Consider the following 19,384-nt stretch of genomic DNA (forward strand, 5'->3'; position numbering starts at 1 on the left):
TAAACTAACAATAGAAATATTACTACAAGTTTTAGGAATTGTTCAGAAAATAATATTGAAAAATAATTCCTGTATTTAATGTAATTTTCAGTTGAATATACAATTTTACACTTAAATTCAGTCTTAGGTGTCTCTATCCCCTCAGTGAAGGAGGTTGAGACTTTGAAGTCTATATCTAGGTATAAATCTCCACTCAGAGAGGGTGAGTTGTGGAAAAGTGTAGATTTAAATCTGTGTGCAGGAGTAGATCTAAACATGAGCAAATGTACATATACAATCTACCGTTAGGATTTGCGACCTATATTTTTTTCCATATTATAGCTGGATGTACAATTAAGAAAAATCTAACTAATGACAATAAACTGTCAGGCACACATCTTTCAGAATGTGCCCAGGAAGGAAAGATAGAGACATGTAAAAAGGCAGCAGTGATACACGTCATTTAAAAAAAGTATTCTGGCCCTCATTTACGGGGATTTGGTGTAGGGCAGCACTGCAAGTACCAAAGTGAACAGGAGGAATACATCGTATTTTTGTAATTTGGTGTATTCCTGTCCATTCCACCTACGCTGGCGCCGTTTCGGCAGCCTAGCGCCAATGAAGAATGCAACACACATAGAAAGAGGAAAAACAGGGAAAAATAAATGTATTTTGCCTCGTTGTGTCAAAATTCATGAGTGTTGCATGGGAAAACCCACCTCAGCACCCATGGAATGCGTCCCCAGCACAGGGAATGGCACTCTAGAGATGGGCGCTACCTTGTCGTATTCCATATCTATGAGGCAATTCAAAGCCACTCTTTCCGTGGCCTCATAGATAAGAGTTTGTGATTTGCACTGCCAGAGTGTCACAAAGCGTGATGCTCCGGCTGCATAAGGGGCTCACAAATATGCCCATCAGTCTCTATTGTTATAGCCGTTTGCTAACAGGAGTGTGGTGGAAGCTTCTAGAGCTGTCACAAACACCTCTTCCAGTTTCCTAGCCCCAAAACACATCTTGATTGAAAAAATCGATTCTCTTTCAACATTGGCACCATATTGTAATTTAAGAGAAGGAAATGACAATAATCTATGAACATACTATGTTGATGTACTGGCCAGTGTATCCAATTAGGTCATTCCACTACTCAATTGTTGTTCTTAATGTGTCATCATTTCTAGGTATTTAATTAAATTGAGTTAATAAAGACATTCGTCTTCCAAAGTAACGCTTTAAATCATTATTTGGCTCATTGATCTTTATGTGATATTCAACTCAAGTATTCTTAGAAGTAAAATAAGGAACTGCTAAGCCAAGGTGGACTTTTCAGTATGCCTTCTTTAAAGAAACAGTTCGGCTGTCTCTGATTCCAGAGCTAAACATGCCCGATTGCTCTCTTCTGCAATTGTGGGTGCCATGACTGCTCGCCACCCCCTCTTCTGTTGCGTACGGAATACCAGATGCCTGCCACCCAATGTACAACCACTATTTGCAACTCACAAATCAGTGACAGCTACCAACGTTTGACAACATGCCATGGTTAATAGAATATATTTATCAGTTTAGAATAACCCTGAGTGAATGTTGTAAGGTAATAACTTGCTGGAAAAGGGATTGTCAAGTGTCTAGCTGTCATTCAAAATATACAAGCATTTAAGTTAACATGTTCATCCAATATAAAACCAATTTAGAACATAGTTATTTCTATCAACATATTTGCATGCATTGACAAAACCTCAGTGTAATGTCACACTATCTTTCACACCAGGAGCCAAGCTGCTCCAGCTTCAAGAGACTGACCTAGATGAGGAAAGAGTTCTGATTGAGGCCCAACATCTCAAGAAAGATGCTAAAAAGGGACTATAGCTCTGTCTGAGGGGGAAGGGAAGTTCAGCCTCTTGTCCAGAGTCTGGCACACAGTGAGGGACAGTGAGAAAGCTTCCTCTTTTCTAGCCTTCTGATAGGCAAGGACGCTTGTATGCAGTGCTATGCGCTGGGTTAGGTCTCTCGTGTGTGAACTTGGTTAACAGTTCCGAGGATATAGACCAATGGGATTTTTAGTGCCTCTAGGGTACCATGCCATAAAGTGGGAATGTTTCCTAAGGGTGCTTTTTTTTTTAAACATTATTTACCAGTTTCAGAATGAAAAACAATATATTGTTCCAGCTCCAGTTCTATGACAGTCAATAGAATACAGTACGTATGACATTGGTCGTATGATGCACGACATTCAGTATCACAGAAAGTAAGATAGTCTGTTCAAGCAAAGTTACAGTTGCATGTTATGCTGACGCGCTCACCACATTTTCAGTGCTTATACCTGCGGTGCACGCAAAACGCAATATGGGAAACCATCACATCTTCCAAATGAAAGGAGCACAAACCGGTGTCCTTTGTATAGTTGGTCTTGGATCAACCAATACCTGCAGGAACCAGGCCCGCGTCAAGCCGTGTGTCAGGTTGAGATTGTGATGTTGCCGTGTATTGCTTAAAGGGCCCCAAATGTCACGTGGGCAGGATGTGCTGGGCAGAGTGGAGGCGTACAAATCGTTATTTAGGTGACAATATGCCAAACTGTTTAGCCAGTCTTTGCTCGTCGGCGCCACCTTCCTCCCCCATTTTAGCGCTATTTCCCTTTTTGCTACGAGTAGCCCCAAGGCAGTAAATTTCTGGACTGACTTTGGGATATTGTTCACATACCCTAATAGGGCCTCTTCCGGTGTGGGGACAAGGGCTAGGCCTATCATTGTCCAGAGTATGTGATGTATTTCGGTCCAATACGCACTGATTTTGCTGCAGGTCCAAGTGAGGTGCGCAAAATCAGCATGTGGGGATTTACATTTTAGGCAGCAGTGGGATCTGTCAGGGTCTAGTTTGTGGGTCATCTCAGGTGTGATGTAAATTCTGCGCAGGAATTTGAAGTGGATGAGTTTGTGGCGACTATTCAAGGAAACCGCTTTGGTTTGCAGGCAGCACGCCTTGGTCATCAGTAATTGGGTGACCCAGATCCGCCTCCCACATGGCCCACACCTTAGCTTCTTCGACTGGAATCAGTTCCACACAGGATCTGTATAGTTTGAAAATCAGGTGGTTCCCAGTGTCGCTATCTATAACTGTGAACACGGGAGTGAACTGGTCGGGTTCGATGGGCAAACTAGGGATCTTGGCCCGTAAAGTGGCACGAAGTCGGGCAAGCAAACGTTTGTCCATAAACGACGCTTCTGTAAACTTATCTCCGTCGGAGACACAAAAAACTTGCCCATCAATGTAAAGATCCCCAATAGTAGTCATGTCGAATCGGGTAAGGGTGCGCTGCACTATCCTTTCCCCAGTGATGGGTATATACCGTTGAATCGGGAGCGGTAGGCTCGGAGAGTACAGTGGCGGTGATCCCAATATACGAACCAGTTTAAACCAAGCCCAGCTGGTAGTGGAGAACGTCTAAATATTGAGAGGGTCGTGAGGGTAGCCCAGTGGTAAAACTGTGCGTAATGTATCCGGAAGAACAAGGTCTGCCTCAGGGCGTAAATAGGGGATTCTGCTGTCAGGGTGAAACCAGGCATGGGTATATATATCTGAAAATTAGGAACTCCAAAACCACCCCTGTGGTAAGGGAGCGTCATGGTCTCCCAACAGACTCTGGGGCGTTTGCCTCCCCAAGTCAGCCAAATAAGGTGGGTGTGTATGGATTTAAAAAAACTAATCAGTAGTGAAATTGGAATATTATTGAACAAGTACAGGAATTTGGGCAGGACAATCATTTTGATCAGGGCAACATGCCCAGCAATCGAAAGTGGAAGTCTGAGCCACCTATCCACCTGCTTCTCCAATGCGTGAATCGCAGTGCCATAGTTCGATAATATGATTTCATTGGTATTTAAGTGTATGTTTATTCCCAAATACCTAACGGAGTCCGAGCACCAGGCTAGTGGGTAGTCACACTCCCAGCGGACCGTGCCCGCGGTCAGGGGGAATATCACAGACTTGTGCCAGTTTATACCAAGGTCTGAGAAGCCATCAAATCTGATGATCTCTCGGATGAGAGGATCTAAATTGTTTTAGGGGTCCCGGACGTATAGGATAATATCATCCACGTATAAGGATGCCAATAGTGGCCCTATATTAAATCGGATCCCTCTATGGAGATGACGCTCCTGGAAGTGTCGAATGAGTGGGTCCATCGCTAGTATGAAACGCAGCGGGAACAGGGGGCAGCCCTGTCTGGTACCGCGGGACAGTGTGAAGGAACGGGAAAGCATGCAGTTTAAGCGCAGTCTGGCAATAGTGGCCGAATACAGCAGCGCCGTGAGGTTGATGAACCCACAGGGCATGCCCAACCTGCACATGACCGTCCATATAAACGGCCACTCTAGGGAGTCAAATGCTTTCTCCGTGTCCAGCAGAACTGCTGCATCCGGAGCAGCCGGGTTGATTCTATGCAGGACCACGAAGAGTGTGCGAAGGTTTAGAGAAGTAGATCTGTGTGGAACAAACACCGACTGGACAGGGGATATTATTTTGTCTAACAGCAGAGCAAGATGTGTCCAGATTGTTTTTGCTAGTATTTTATAGTCGAAGTTCAGTAGTGATAATGGTCTATACGACTCGCAGTGCAGGGAATCCTAGCCAGGTTTGGGTAATAAGACGATCACTGCTTTTCGCAAAGTAGGCGGTAGCTGGTTCCGTTCTAAAGATTTGTGATAAACTTCTATGAGCTTCGGAGCTAAGATGTCTTTATATCGAAGCCATCAAGGCCAGGGGCAGAAGGGTGCAGTTCACTGTGATCAGTTGTTGTTCGCAGGGATCAATGCAGTGTTGTTGGTGCCCCACAGTGCTGTGAAATTAGCAGCTTTGAGCCCTTAAGAGGCATTGCAATGTAGAGGCTTAGCATCTTTAGCATGTAGTGCAGTAGGGCTAGAGAGTGTCTCTTGGATGCAGTACAGTGTTAGATTAAGATGAAGTGCAGTGTGGCCAGAGTGTGTCTCTTGAATGCAGTACAGTGGTAGGTTAAGATGAAGTGTAGTACGGTTAGAGTGTGTCTCTTGGATGCAGTACAGTGTTAGATAACATGCAGTGCAGTACGTCTAGAGTATGTCTCTTGGCTGCAACACAGTGGTAGCTTAAGATGCATTGCTGGGCAGCTAGAGTGTGTCTCTTGGATGCAGCACAGTGGTAGCTTAAGATGCAGTGCAGTGTGGCCAGAGTGTGTCTCTTGCATGCAGTACACCTACTCACCCTCCCTCAAACTACTACATTATTTCCTTTTCACCATTTTTTTTAATTGGTTATGTGAGGGCCTGGCGGCAGCACGTTACACAACAATAAAAAAGAAAAAAGAAAAATAAAGAGGCGGCCAACAGAGCATCAGTATACATACGTCCACACAGCAGCCATCTGCCACCATTTTTGAGTGAGCATTTTTTAGCAGAAGATCCCCTTTCAAAAGTGCCAGCCAAGCCTGCGTACACATGCACGGTGGCTTGTTGGGTAATAACTAAAAACATATTAGCAAAGCCAATTGGTTTCATAAGATATATTTATTGCCTTTATCAATGCTTGTTGTGACTATTTTGCAAAATGGAAATACTTTCCATTAAATGCTAATGAGTGTGTGACAGGTATGCATGTGTATTTTCTGAGGCTAGACACACTGATTCAGTTGAGGCAAGCTCTAACCCATGGAATTAATAGGGCAATAAAACATGAAGGAGTCAACAGGACAGAAACAGCTGGGCATTAATCAGAGCCCTAAATCTAAAGGGCTCATCGCAAGGAAACCCTGCTTTGGAAGAACTGGAAGAGGTGAGCGCGATTAGCAAAAATGCATAATAATGTGTAAGAAGAATTTACACGTCCTTTATTAATTCTTAATGAAAGCTCATGCTGTTCAATGATTTCGACTATTTTCCAAGGATCACTGACAAACAAAGAATAACTAACATTGCATGTTTTAAAATGGTCGTCATAGAAAAATGTCAATCAAATGTATAGATAAGTAGCATTTAAGAGATTATGGGCCAGAGGTACGACCCTATTTTGCATGCTCAAACGGGTTTGTGACCCGTTTACGCATGCCAAATCTAATAGGGCCATGTACAATCCCTATTTAGCGAGTCACAATTTTTTTGCAACTCGCAAATAGGAATTGCGAGTCTCCAGGGGGTCCCGCCCTGATAGCGAGTCAGAGGCCTATGTAAGAATGTTTTGCACCCTTTTCATGAGGGTGGTAAAGCACCCTCGTTCATGTGCAAGAAGGTGTCCCTTCCTGCACATGAACGATCAAGATGGTGATTTGTTACTTCTATGTGTGTTGCATTCTGTAGCACACATAGAAGTAGCAAATTGACATTATTTAATGATTGTTTGATTGCAGGAAGGGACACCTTCCTGCACTTAAACAATCATTAATGGTGTTTTTCTCTTTCTATGAGTGCTGCAGAATGCTGCACACATAGAAGTAACAAATCACCATTATTGATAGTTCATGTGCAGGAAGGGACACGTTCCTGCACAAAAACAATCATTCCCTGCAATGCAGACGCCCTTGCACTATGGTGCAAAGGTGCCTGCACTGACCATAGGCAGCTAGTTTTAGTGCTAGCACTAGGGAAAACACAGGGGTGTGCCGTATGGTTGTAAATATGTTGTGGAAATGGAGCGCAGTGCTGCCAATTTTGTCGCAGCTCTCAGCACACATAAAAAAAGCAAAAACGTGGAGAAAAACCCAATGGGTTCCCCAGTGAATTCTTTAGACACTACTTTGTGCAGTTGGTCCCTCACTTTTGCCCTGTGAAAGAGGAGGCTCAGGAATGGGGCTCACTTCCTCCAGACTGGAGGCATGCGGAGGTGGTGGTGTTTCATAAACCGGGCAGGCCACCGGAGCAGCATGCTTCGTACCGTCCTATTTCTCGCTTAAATGTGGAGGCGAAGGTTCTGGCCAAAGCCTTGTCCAATTGCCTTTTGCCTCATATCTCCACCCTAGTACACCCTGACCAGGCTGGGTTTATGCCCCAGAGGGCGACCAGGCACAATATTAGGCGAGCGCACGTGGTGATAGCGGCTATCCGGCAGTTGGGGGAACCAGCGGCGCTCTTATTGGCAGATATGGACAGGGCGTTTGACTCCCTAAGTTGGATCTACCTATTTGCTGTGTTGCGACGACTCAACTTTGGACCATGCTTTCTCTCCTACCTAATGCTCCGATACACGGTGTGTTGACACCAGAACCTGGGCTTCTATGGGAAATCTCTGTGGCATATTATCAAGCCCATTATCGCAGCTTTAGCGGCAGTTTTCTGCCGCTAAAGCTGCGATCATTTTAACGCAGTTTCTTGATAATATGCCCCCACATTCTTTGCTTTCTCGGGATGTATTAACTGTATTTATTTCTACAGGTTGGCATTGCGCTCCCTGCATAATTGACTTGCATCTAGAAGTGAGGTTGGGGGTGGAGAAGCAGGGGGGGGGGGCAGCAACAATACAATAGGTGGGTTTTGAGCTATTTCCTGAAGGCAAGGATGTTTCTAGAGTCCACGAGCACAAGGGAAGGCTGTTCCACAAGCAGGGTCGGTGCTCAGAGACATTCCTGCCTCCTCTGAGTTAGGAGGTTGATTTGGGAGAGTCGAGGAGTTTGAGGTTATTAGACTGTAACAGTCTTGGAAGGCATTTTATATTTTGTTTTTTAAGTGGGAGCACAGCCATCAAGGCACTTGAAGGTGAGACATAGATTTTGAAGGGGATCCTGTCTTTTACTAGCAGCCAGGAGATAATTCTCCAGCGGTGTGATGATGTTTTGGGTTTTGCTCAGGCCACATAGGAGACTTACCCCGGCATCCTGGGCGTTTTGGAGTCTATTCATTTGGTAGGATGGCAAATCATTCTGGGGTGAGTTGCAGTCATTTAGACGACAGTTAACTCGAGAGCTCACTACAGGATTGTGGTCTCTTATAGCGAGAAAATCCTTCTTTATGGGTAATAAGCCCCAAAATCCAAAAAACTAAAAACGTAGAAATTCACTGAAAGAAAACAAAAGTTGAAGAGGCATAATAGTTATGCGAAAATGTCAGTTTGAATGTAATATTTTAAATTCGAAAAAAACTCAAATTCACCAGTTCCGGTCATAACTAAAGTAATTATAACTCGTGCCCCCGCCGTGCACAGTTTTGTCACCAGTCTTTCATTTCAGAAGTGATGTTTTCAGTGTGCTTAAGATTTTTAGTACCGTTTAAAATGTGAACACAATTATGTTTTATAAGCGAAATAGCCTATTCCATGGATTTACAAATGTTTTGTGGGGTGCTGCTGGTTTCAGCCGAAGAGTAATGTTTCGGCAGAGACGAGATTTCCTTGAGCACTCCTCTAAATGTTTTAGGATTAAGTGCCTGATTTAAAGTTTAGCGGGTGGGTTGTAGTGTCACAAACATGACGGATAGTCCATCTGCATCATTAAAATCGCTTTATATGCTACAGCACTTGTAATACGGTGAACAGGATAGCTGTCACTTTTATGACGGAGTCCCCCATTGGCCAAACTCTAAATCAGTCCCAAAGTTTACAATGTTTTGCATTCAACCCAGCATTGTTTTCTTTACGCATTCCTCTAGTAGTTTATTTGATATGTTTAACAATGCCTGACCATTGCATGCCATTTAATTCAGAGACATTAAGGGCCTTATTAATGAGGCCTTGCGACACTTTTGCACCACCGTTGAATCACTTTTTGTGACGCACCGACCGCATAAAAAAGGCTGCATGTTGCGCCCTATTTACAAAGTGACACCTCTAGGCAGATGTGATACTTTTAAAGCACTGCGCTACATTATAGCTGCATCAAGTATAATGTTTGCCGTGGGCGTTGCCCCGCAAACGGCCTCGTAGAAGTGGCGTAGTGAAATCTTTGAGATTTCACTGCGCCACTTCTAGGAAGCCATTGCCTCAATATCTTACCCCTGCCTCACACAAGGTGCAAGACTGATGCAGGCCCTTTCACGTGGGGCTTGCCCCATGTGAAAGGACACATCGCTGGAGTTGCGTCTGTTTTCAGACATACCTCAGCAATGCGTCACTTTTGCGCCTACAGATAAGTCAGAAATACTGATGTATCTGTGGCTCCTTGCAACATGGAGTGCCGTACATTAAATATGGCGCATCCATCATGTCGCAAGGAGGGTGCGTTGAAAACTGTTGCATCGCTGTTTTCGGGCAGCGATGCAACCGTTTTCATAAAGACCAATGCATATACATCTGGCCAAATCCATCATTGTTTTTCAATACCAGTATTTAACTTATGCAGTAGGTGTTGATGAGAAAATGCTTTTGACATGTTCTGCTTCCTCCTTTGCCCTAAATTATTTCGAGAGGACCTTTCAAAACCTTATCTAGAGATGTGGGGTAAAATGTTGGGTTCAAAAAGGAACATCGCCTACACATGTATTTCAGGAAATTGTGGCCTTTTTAGAAGTTTTCTGTATCTTTCGCTAGATCCATTCTGATGCAGGGACTGAACTAAAGAAGCTGAGAACTTTTTGATTTGGTCATAATATTAGAGCCTGGACTCACTTGCTTGTCCTTTCTGGAAGTGATGGCTGAACGCAGCACACAGCTCTTATAGCTAGGGGAATTTTTACTTAGTACATTGTGGGAGAATTTGGGTATTTCAGACTTAACAAAGATGTGCATAGATCTCTCAATTGGATAGAGGTGGAGAAGTTAAAATGTGCTCATTCGCTCTTGGGGAAGGTTCTACCTGACACGGACTGGGGGCTGTGCTACGAGAAGTTGATTCAGCTGGTTGCATTTCTCTTCCGTTCCCTTCTCCGGTAAGTGCACAGCAGCATTGGTGCCCAGTGCCACAATCAGTTTTGTCCCCTACACCCCATGACTTCCTCCTTGGATTCTCTGACTGCCACTGGGCAAAAGTGACCCTTATCTGATCCCAGCCCTTCTCTCACATACATTTCATATGTTTTAAAGCACTGGTAAAGGCTGGCTTTACTAATAATAGATATCTCCCCAAATGAACCTTTTTTTAGCAACAATAGCAATAGATAATGAAAGACAGGGGGAAAAACATAATGTCCTAACCTATTTTATTCAACTTGCATGCAGCTCTTTGATGACAGTTCGTAACAGTCACTGTTCTATATTAAGATTGTATCTTATGAACTGCGGTAACAAACGGATCTCTGTGACAAAAGCAGTAATCCACTGAGCTATCCACATAAAATACTGATCTGTGATCTGCATTGTACGTGTTCTTTGCAGCAGCCATATTAACCCTCTGTGTTACCTTATAGCGAGTCAAAACAGCCACTGGAGAAAACTACAATTTACAGTTCAATTGTTGCCTGAAAGCTGGACGTACAAGAAACTCTGCAGCAGGTGTTTTAAAATGGTAAGTTATTGCTAAGCACAGCCCCCCCTGAGGTCAGCACCCCCTCCAGGTCCGCGCCCAGTGCTGCTGCACCAGTCGCACCGCCCTAAAACCAGCCCTGGTGCACATTATTATTGCTTTGGGGAATGTGGGAAAGGAGATGAAGCAGCGGCGATTGTGTTTCTCTTCTGCAGCTCACACAGAGGGGAAGACAAGGGCAGCCCCTCAGCCTTGGCATCATCTTTCACCCTCCTGGAGTCACAGCCAGGACGCTTAGGGTAGGCCTCAGTGAAATGAACTTCATGTTGGCGTAATCTCATGCGATGTCAGTGATTTCATATTACGCTTGTCGCGTGAAATTCCCAAAATGATTCTATCATGCCACGTTGCATAAGTACGTACCGTGGGCTGCAAAAAAGTTTGCATACATGTACAATGCAAATGACTATGCGACTGCCCTTTGCAGCACCTTTGTTTTTTGCACGATTTTTTCGCATGAAATGCATCCTTGTGCCCTAAATTAACACAAGAGTGCACTTCGGGCCGAAATAGTGTACCAAATGCCCGTCTTGGATTTCACATAATTTTGCATAATTCTGCATCACTATTCCAAACCTTTTGTGCTATTATGCAAACGCAAATTACACGAATTTCGCACACCCTTCCTTTTGGGGTTCGTAGATTGTAAAACATGGCTCTTCTGATTGTAAATGTATCTATTTGCTCCATGTAATCGGGGACACCATGTTCCAGGCCTGGGTTTTCATTTAATAATAACCCAATGAATTCTGGGAGATGGAGTCCGACTTCAGTTGAATAGAGCAAATGGGATTAAAATTCAGGATTACGATATTTTATTAAAGAAAGTATGGACTGTGATATGGTGTCTGTGATGACTTCATACGATTACCACGTGCTGCGCGTTCTTTTATAATGCAATGGTATCCCTGCCTGGCACACATGCATGTAATCACACCGCCTTCTGCTCTCTTTGCATTTGAGGTGCCATCATGAAGTAGGCTTCTAGCTTCACCTTTCTGATTCCAAACATTGCATAGTGTCTGGGAAAGTTTATCCTGATAGTCATGGAATGTGGGAGTAGCCTTAGCACAGACCAACAGATGAGTGCAACAGCGACTGTCACGGACTAGTCAGTTCATTCAAGCGCTGTGCAAAATTGCCCGGTCAGTGGTGCAAAATTGCTCATACACTGGTGCAATGCATAGAATTAGGCCTCTGAGAGTGGTATACCTTATGCACTCTGAGGTTGTCTGGTGTGTGGCTGGAGTAGCACAGTCAGCTCAGAATACCTGTAATGTGTCTGCCTCTCCATGGGGGTCTCATCTTCTGGATGCTCAAATACTTGGCTATTCTGCAGATATGTGTGACAGAAAGAAAGACATAGATGTACATGAACCCACTGGATTTTCAAAGAATACATCTCTGAAGCAAACATGGATGGAGCGTACCATCGCTGAAGCGGGTGGGGTGGAACGGGATGCTGGAATTTCTTAGGCAGAAATATTGGCAGGGAGGAAGGAGTCGGCCCTCCAATAGGAAACTATCATGCAGTCAGCAGCTGGGCTTAATGAACTAACAAAACTGATTGGTGGGAACCTTCTCGGTTAAAGCTTGGAGGGAGTGTTGGGAAAGTGTCAGTCATTCAGGGGGCGGTGCAAGAAACATATTGTAGCTTAAGCTGATCTTTCCTGAATACAGGTGACTTATAAGAACACTGCCAGCCTAGTGGCCGGGGCCCCCCAAGTGTGGCCGCACCCCACTGGTGTTAGAGAAACGTCACTGCTCCTCATTCAGGTGAAAGTATTCTTTAAGACACTGTGCATTGTTACTCAAAGCAATGCACCTCTTTTTATAAGTCAGTGCCCCCCCCCCACCCCCCACTTGAGATCTCTTTGATCGACTGACCAATGTCTGTTGAAAAATCCATCTTTAGAAAAGTCATTCTGGCTCAATAAATCCTCGGGTCTCGCTCCTGCTCGTTTTAACTTCTCGCCCGCCGAGCTCGGACTTACTCCAGATCCGAGTCGTTTTGACAAACACCTTAAAAATCAGCTGATACCGTCTATGTTTGATTAAGGGCCAAGGCTATGCGGTCGCCTCTTTCACCTATAGCGCCATGACAACCTCACAGGTGTGTGTGGGTGCTTTAAAATCAGCCTTATAACATAATATTAACAAAGAAGACAATTGTTTGTGAGAGAGTTTGAGTAACGTGTCACTTAAGGGAACTTACTGCATTTCTAAAGTTTTCTAGGAAAGAATATTACGAATATTACTAACATTTCGCGCAGGTATTTGGTCAACTCTTCAGCAGCAAGCAGGAGGCTCTCGACTCGAGGACAAAATAACGGGATATGGGATCAATGCAGTGATGTCATCAGAGGTCAGAGGTTATTTGCAATCACAAATGCTACCTCATCCACTTTGATGATTTGATATTGACAGCGCCTTCTTTATTGTAGTCATGTTTCTTACTAAAATATTTTTACTTCGCCAATATTAGCTTATCAAGACACATTTAGAAAAAGCATTGGCGAACCTAATAGGTCTGATGATGAAGGCCAACCTTTGGCTTTGTCAATGCTTGTCTTGTTTGTCATGGTTTTGGCAAAACTTTAGTGCTGAAGTAGCTTTGGAGCCCTCGCCCATCCGAAAATAAAAATATTCAAACATGACTAAAGGCCAAAAATGTGGTCTCTAAGTCCACCGTTTGCCATAGTGTTACCAGGCACTGATGCGCACTACTTTGTGTGGATGTCCTGCTTATGAAACTGCGGAATGCCATCATTTACAGTGAGGTGGCTTTGGCTGAAGCGGCTGACCCTTTGCTCTATGGTGTATGCTTTAGCGGGCACAAGAACAAAGAGGATGACACCAGAGCAGAACAATGGCTGAAGGACCCTCTGCTTAATTATGTTATATAGATAAATGCGCGTGTGGGTATGTGTGTGCGTGTGCGCGTGCATGTGTGTGTGCGTGTGAGACGAAGGAGTCTTGGCTAACGCCAGACCTGATCAGAAGGAAGCTACTTGAAAACATGTACAATTGAAACGACCACGGGGATGTATGCAGATCTAAGGCTGCCACGTGCGGCGCATACTTGTAAATAACAAGGGTGGGTCCCTGAGGGGCTCTCTGATGGGCGGCAGTGGTGCACAGTACCATGGCCTGCATTTTATAAGCACTATGAAGCAGAGGGGCGGTGCCTCCTATACTCCACAGCTCGCGCTTGTCAAGCGGGAGGAGCCGAGACTTATCTTGTCGCTGCTTGCCTGTTAGCTTAGGTGCGTAAATCTTATATCATAGAAAGCATTCGGGAAACCAAGCGGGGCCAGTTTATAGCTTCGAAGTCTGCCAGCCAGGACAGGTCGCATCACCTAACGGATCGCGCCACACCCACCAATAACTCCCGCTCTGCAGGCTCAATGATTGGCTGTCTTCCAAGCAAGCACGTGTGCACGTATTTGTCCTTGCCTAATCACCCTTCACAGCGCTCTGAGGCTAGAGCAATGCGAATTGCAGCACTTTACAACACCAAAAACAATAAAATACAACACATGTACAGAAAAGCTGTAATTAAAGACAGGGTGAAATGTGTGGTGGTGAATAAAGTATTACTGCAGGACTAGTCGGTTTAGTTCGGAATGTATGTTTGATACAGCAGCGTCTAACAAAAACTTTCTGAGCACTTTCCATTTCCGACAATGTCACTTAAGTGAAGACCGCGATTGGGACAAAACACCTGGAGGCGCGTGGGCGTGGTTTCGAACAGAATGCATGCACATTATTGAGACCATCATTTCCGCCTCAGAGTACACATGCGTGCTGCTGCGCCTTACCCTTCCTGGAGATGTGCACCTCCAGCCGCGGGTGCGAGTCTCTGATGGCCTCCGCCAGGCGCTGCTCCTTCTGCGGGGTAGCCACGGTCCTCTCCGGCATCAGGCGCACCCTCAGCCTCCCGGCGCCTGTGCGCAGCCACCAGTCGAAGAGCTCCGTCAGGTTCATGTGCAGGGCCCCTCCGGAGGCGCCCTGGGTCTGCTCTCCACGGGGCTCCTCTCCCCGTGTCAGACCAGAGCTGCATCCCTTCTGTATCAGTGCCTGCCCCAGCGGCAGTACTAGCTGCTTCGACCTGCGTAGGGTCCCCACTGAGCCCTCGTTCAGCACCGTGGACTGAAGTCGGTGCTGGGACTGAACCGACTCAGCTAACTTCCGAAACTCCTGGCGTCTGAGGTGCAGTGGGCTCCAGCGCCTGGACCTGCCGGGGGCCCTGGGGTAAGCAGGTGTCGAGCCTCTGGGAGGAGCTGTTCTGGCCTCTCCTGGGCCGGAATTCCGACTTCTGGGCACCAGTTCTTCTTCCCCAGTGTTTGGAACCTTGGTCGGCGCTGCTTCCTCTGCCCTGTGTGAGTTCAGGACGCTGGACAGAGCACCTTCCGTTGCAGCCTTCCTTGCCTCAGACACCGCTTCTTCAGTCGCTGCTTTCAGTACCCTGGACAGAGTTTCTCCCACTGTTTCCGGGCTCTTTGGCTTGTTCGGTGACCCGATTTCCCTTCCTGAGGCCACTTTCGCCTCTCCTGAAGTGTCCGAGTTTAAATACATGTATAGCGCCTCTCCCCTAGTATTTGCATTCAGTGCCTTAGTTAAGGTCTCTCTTGGGTTGTCTGAGTTTAGTTCGATGCGAAGCGCCTCTTTTGCAGTGTTTAACTCCGGTGACTTTAAAAGTCCCTCTCCTGAGGCATCCGGGCACCGTTCTTTGGATAGCGCCTCTCCCCTGGTGTCCCAGTTCAAGCCCTTGGATAGCGCCTCACCTGCAGTGTTCGAGTTGAGTTCCGCTGTGGGCGCCCCTTCTGTAGTGTCCCTGTTTATTTCCTCCAATAGCGCCGCTGCTGCAGTGTCGGAGTTCGGTAACTTGATCGACTCTTGCCCCACATCTTCTGAGATTAGTCCCCCGACCAGAGCGTTTCCTGCCCCCGATTCCGCATTGAGTGCCCCTAAGAGGGGTTCCTCTTGGAAGGCTGTACCTGAGTCCAGTGCCTGCGTGTACAGTTCCTTCCCGGGGCCCCGTGTCCTTCCTTGGTCGTGCTCTCCGGCCAGGTTTTGACCTGCAGGTACCCCTGGTCTCCAGAGACCCCCGACCCCTGGGGAGACCCACCGCCTGGCCCTCAGTGGACTTCTCTCAGGGTGCCTCTCCTCGGGCAGCCCTTGTCGGTCCTTCTCCTCAAAGCGCACTGACTCCTCGCTCCCAGGCCGGACCCCTTGCTCCACTACCGCCATCAGGGTCCCGCACTCCAGAGTCAGGACACAGGTGACGTCCCAGCGCCCCTTTCCCTCCGCGGGGTGCACCCCTAGCAGGTCCCGCAGCGCTGTGCGCAGGGTAGCCGACAGGATGAAGTCGAGGGACAGGTTCTTCCTCTTGAGCCGGGTGGCTCCGGGCTCCCGCTGCCGAGGTGCGGGGGACCCGCGCAGGGCAGCCTGTGCCAGGACGGCCGCGGCGCAGCACAGCTGGAGAAGGCTACGTGCCCTCATCCTGGCACCGGATGAGGGTCTGAAAGAGACTGGGCGACGGGTGCAGGAGGCAGGGGCGGCGTTGCTGCTGCCACCTCACTTTAAACACAGCCTCTCGAAGCGTGGCACACACCTTGAGTGAGATCAGATACAGCGCCTTATATCCTCAAATTAACAATGCAGGAGCTGGAGGAGTCTACGCTCCCTCATCCTAGCACGTGAAGAGGTAGGCTGATGCGACGGGTGCAGGAGGCAAAGTGGCGCTGCTGCCACCTCTCTTTAAACACACCCCCTCGAAGCTTACACGCACATTAATTGAGATCACTTACAGCGCCTTATATCATCAGATTAACTCTGTAGGAGCTGCTGGGTTCTGCGAGCCCTCATCCTAGGAGGCAAGAGGAGGCTGGGGCGACGGGTGCAGGAGACAAGGGTGGCGCTGCTTCTGCTACCGCCCTTTAAAAAGAGCTTCTCGTAGCTTGCACGCACCTTGGTCCACATGACACGTACAGCGCCTTCTATCCACCGATTAACTGCGCAGGAGCTGAGGGGAGGAGTGATGTAAGAAAGAGCGGGAAATTACCCCTGGCACTGTTGTCAACTCACATTAGCCACATCCTCCTCCGTTGACTGCACTCTGTGATTCGGATCACATACAGCGCCTTATATCCACGAATTAACCACGCTGTGTAAACGTACATTTCTTAGTATCGGAGTGTTTATTGGGGCTAGTTTCATCCTTCTGACGTAAATCTTGCTGTGGTTTTGCCCAGATTCTTTTCGGCTTTTTTCAGCTTTTTCAATTACTCAGCCCAGATCCGAATTCAAAGACTCGAAGCGCGCGCTTCCAAACCAGTCTCTGTTTACACACGCGGTTTTCGAATGTCTCTGTTCAGGCCGAGGTACCGGAGGGCAGATTTTCTGTTGCGTGCGCGTGTTAGGAAGAGAGGGAGGCAGGCAAGGGGGCGGTGAAGGCAATTAAATGGGTTCACGGAAGTGCATTCCTGTCTCTACACAGAAGCAGAGATACCAGAGTCCAGCTCCGAGCTCTCAGCGCATGCTCCATGGCGATGCTCTCCATGACACCCTGACGACATGAGTTGGTGATGCTTTAGGGGGTAAGTTCAGGCGCCTCTTTTTAAAGACGCTCCCTGCTGATGTTCTCCGGTGGCGCTCCCCGGCGACGCTCTCTGGTGATACACTGTGGTGATGATCTCTCAGGTGGTGCACACAAGAGATGCTCTCAGGTGATGCACACAAGAGATGCTCTCAGGTGGTGCACACAACTGATGCTCTCAGGTGATGCACACAAGAGATGCTCTCAGGTGATGCACACAAGAGATGCTCTCAGGTGGTGCACACAACTGATGCTCTCAGGTGATGCACACAAGAGATGCTCTCAGGTGATGCACACAAGAGATGCTCTCAGGTGGTGCACACAACTGATGCTCTCAGGTGATGCACACAAGAGATGCTCTCAGGTGATGCACACAAGAGATGCTCTCAGGTGATGCACACAAGTGATGCTCTCAGATGATGCACACAAGTGATGCTCCCAGGTGATGCACACAAAAGGTTCTCCCAGGTGTTGCACACAAGTGATGTTTTTGTGCACACAAGTGATGCTTTCAGGTGATGCACATAAGTGATGTTTCTGGGCACACAAGTAATGCTCGCAGGTGATGCACACATGTGGTTTCTGGGCAAACAAGTGATGCTCTCAGGTGATGCACACAAGTGGTTTCTGGGCACACAAGTGATGCTCGCAGGTGATGCACACAAGTGGTTTCTGGGCACACAAGTGATGCTCTCAGGTGATGCACACAAGTGGTTTCTGGGCACACAAGTGATACTCTCAGATGATGCACACAAGTAATGTTTTTGTGCACACAAGTGATGCTCTCAGGTGATGCACACAAGTGGTTTCTGGGCAAACAAGTGATGCTCTCAGGTGATGCACACAAGTGGTTTCTGGGCACACAAGTGATGCTCGCAGGTGATGCACACAAGTGGTTTCTGGGCACACAAGTGATGCTCTCAGGTGATGCACACAAGTGGTTTCTGGGCACACAAGTGATGCTCTCAGATGATGCACACAAGTAATGTTTTTGTGCACACAAGTGATGCTCTCAGGTGATGCACACAAGTGGTTTCTGGGCACACAAGTGATGCTCTCAGGTGATGCACACAAGTGGTTTCTGGGCACACAAGTGATGCTCTCAGGTGATGCACACAAGTGATGCTCTCAGGTGATGCACACAATAGATGCTCTCAGATGATGCACACAAGTGATGCTCTCAGATGATGCACAGAAGTGATGCTCCCAGGTGATGCACACAAGTGATGCTCTCGGGTGATGCACACAAGTGGTTTCTGGGCACACAAGTGATGCACACAAGTGATGCTCTCAGGTGATGCACACAAGTGGTTTCTGGGCACACAAGTGATGCCCCCAGGTGATGCACACAAGAGATGCTCTCAGATGATGCACACAAGTGATGCTCTCAGATGATGCACACAAGTGATGCTCCCAGGTGATGCACACAAGAGGTTCTCCCAGGTGTTGCACACAAGTGATGTTTTTGTGCACACAAGTGATGCTTTCAGGTGATGCACACAAGTGATGTTTCTGGACACACAAGTGATGCTCGCAGGTGATGCACACAAGTGGTTTCTGGGCACACAAGTGATGCTCTCAGGTGATGCACACAAGTGGTTTCTGGGCACACAAGTGATGCTCTCAGATGATGCACACAAGTAATGTTTTTGTGCACACAAGTGATGCTCGCAGGTGATGCACACAAGTGGTTTCTGGGCACACAAGTGATGCTCTCAGGTGATGCACACAAATGGTTTCTGGGCAAACAAGTGATGCTCTCAGGTGATGCACACAAGTGATGCTCCCAGGTGATGCACACACGTGATGCTCTCAAGTGATGCACACAAGAGATGCTCTCAGATGATGCACACAAGTGATGCTCCCAGGTGATGCACACACGTGATGCTCTCAGGTGATGCACACAAGAGATGCTCTCAGATGATGCACACAAGTGATGCTCTCAGATGATGCACACAAGTGATGCTCCCAGGCGATCCACACAGGTGATGCTCTCAGGTGATGCACACAAGTGGTTTCTGGGCACACAAGTGATGCTCTCAGGTGATGCACAGATGATGCTCTCAGGTGATGCACACAAGAGATGCTCTCAGATTATGCACACAAGTGATGTTATTGCAGACACAAGTGATGGTTTCAGGTGATGCACACAAGTGATGTTTTTGTGCACACAAGTGATGCTCGCAGGTGATGCACACAAGAGATGCTCTCAGATGATGCACACAAGTGATGTTATTACAGACACAAGTGATGGTTTCAGGTGATGCACACAAGTGATGTTTCTGGGCACACAAGTGATGCTCTCAGGTGATGCACACAAGAGATGCTCTCAGATGATGCACACAAGTGATGTTATTGCAGACACAAGTGATGCCTTCAGGTGATGCACACAA

At 47.1% G+C, this 19,384-nt stretch overlaps 1 protein-coding gene across 1 annotated transcript in view; it reads right to left on the reverse strand.

Annotated features, from left to right (window-relative positions):
- The window catches only part of ALK (ALK receptor tyrosine kinase), a 2,691,376-nt gene extending 2,675,481 nt beyond the window's left edge, over positions 1-15,895 (reverse strand). The window contains exon 1 of the mRNA XM_085613005.1: positions 14,212-15,895. Coding sequence (XP_085469131.1) covers positions 14,212-15,895 — 1,684 coding nt within the window. The remainder of the gene's footprint in view (positions 1-14,211) is intronic.
- Positions 15,896-19,384: the final 3,489 nt, after the last annotated feature.

Source organism: Triturus cristatus, chromosome 6 (assembly GCF_964204655.1).
Source record: "Triturus cristatus chromosome 6, aTriCri1.1, whole genome shotgun sequence".
Classification (NCBI taxonomy): domain Eukaryota; kingdom Metazoa; phylum Chordata; class Amphibia; order Caudata; family Salamandridae; genus Triturus; species Triturus cristatus.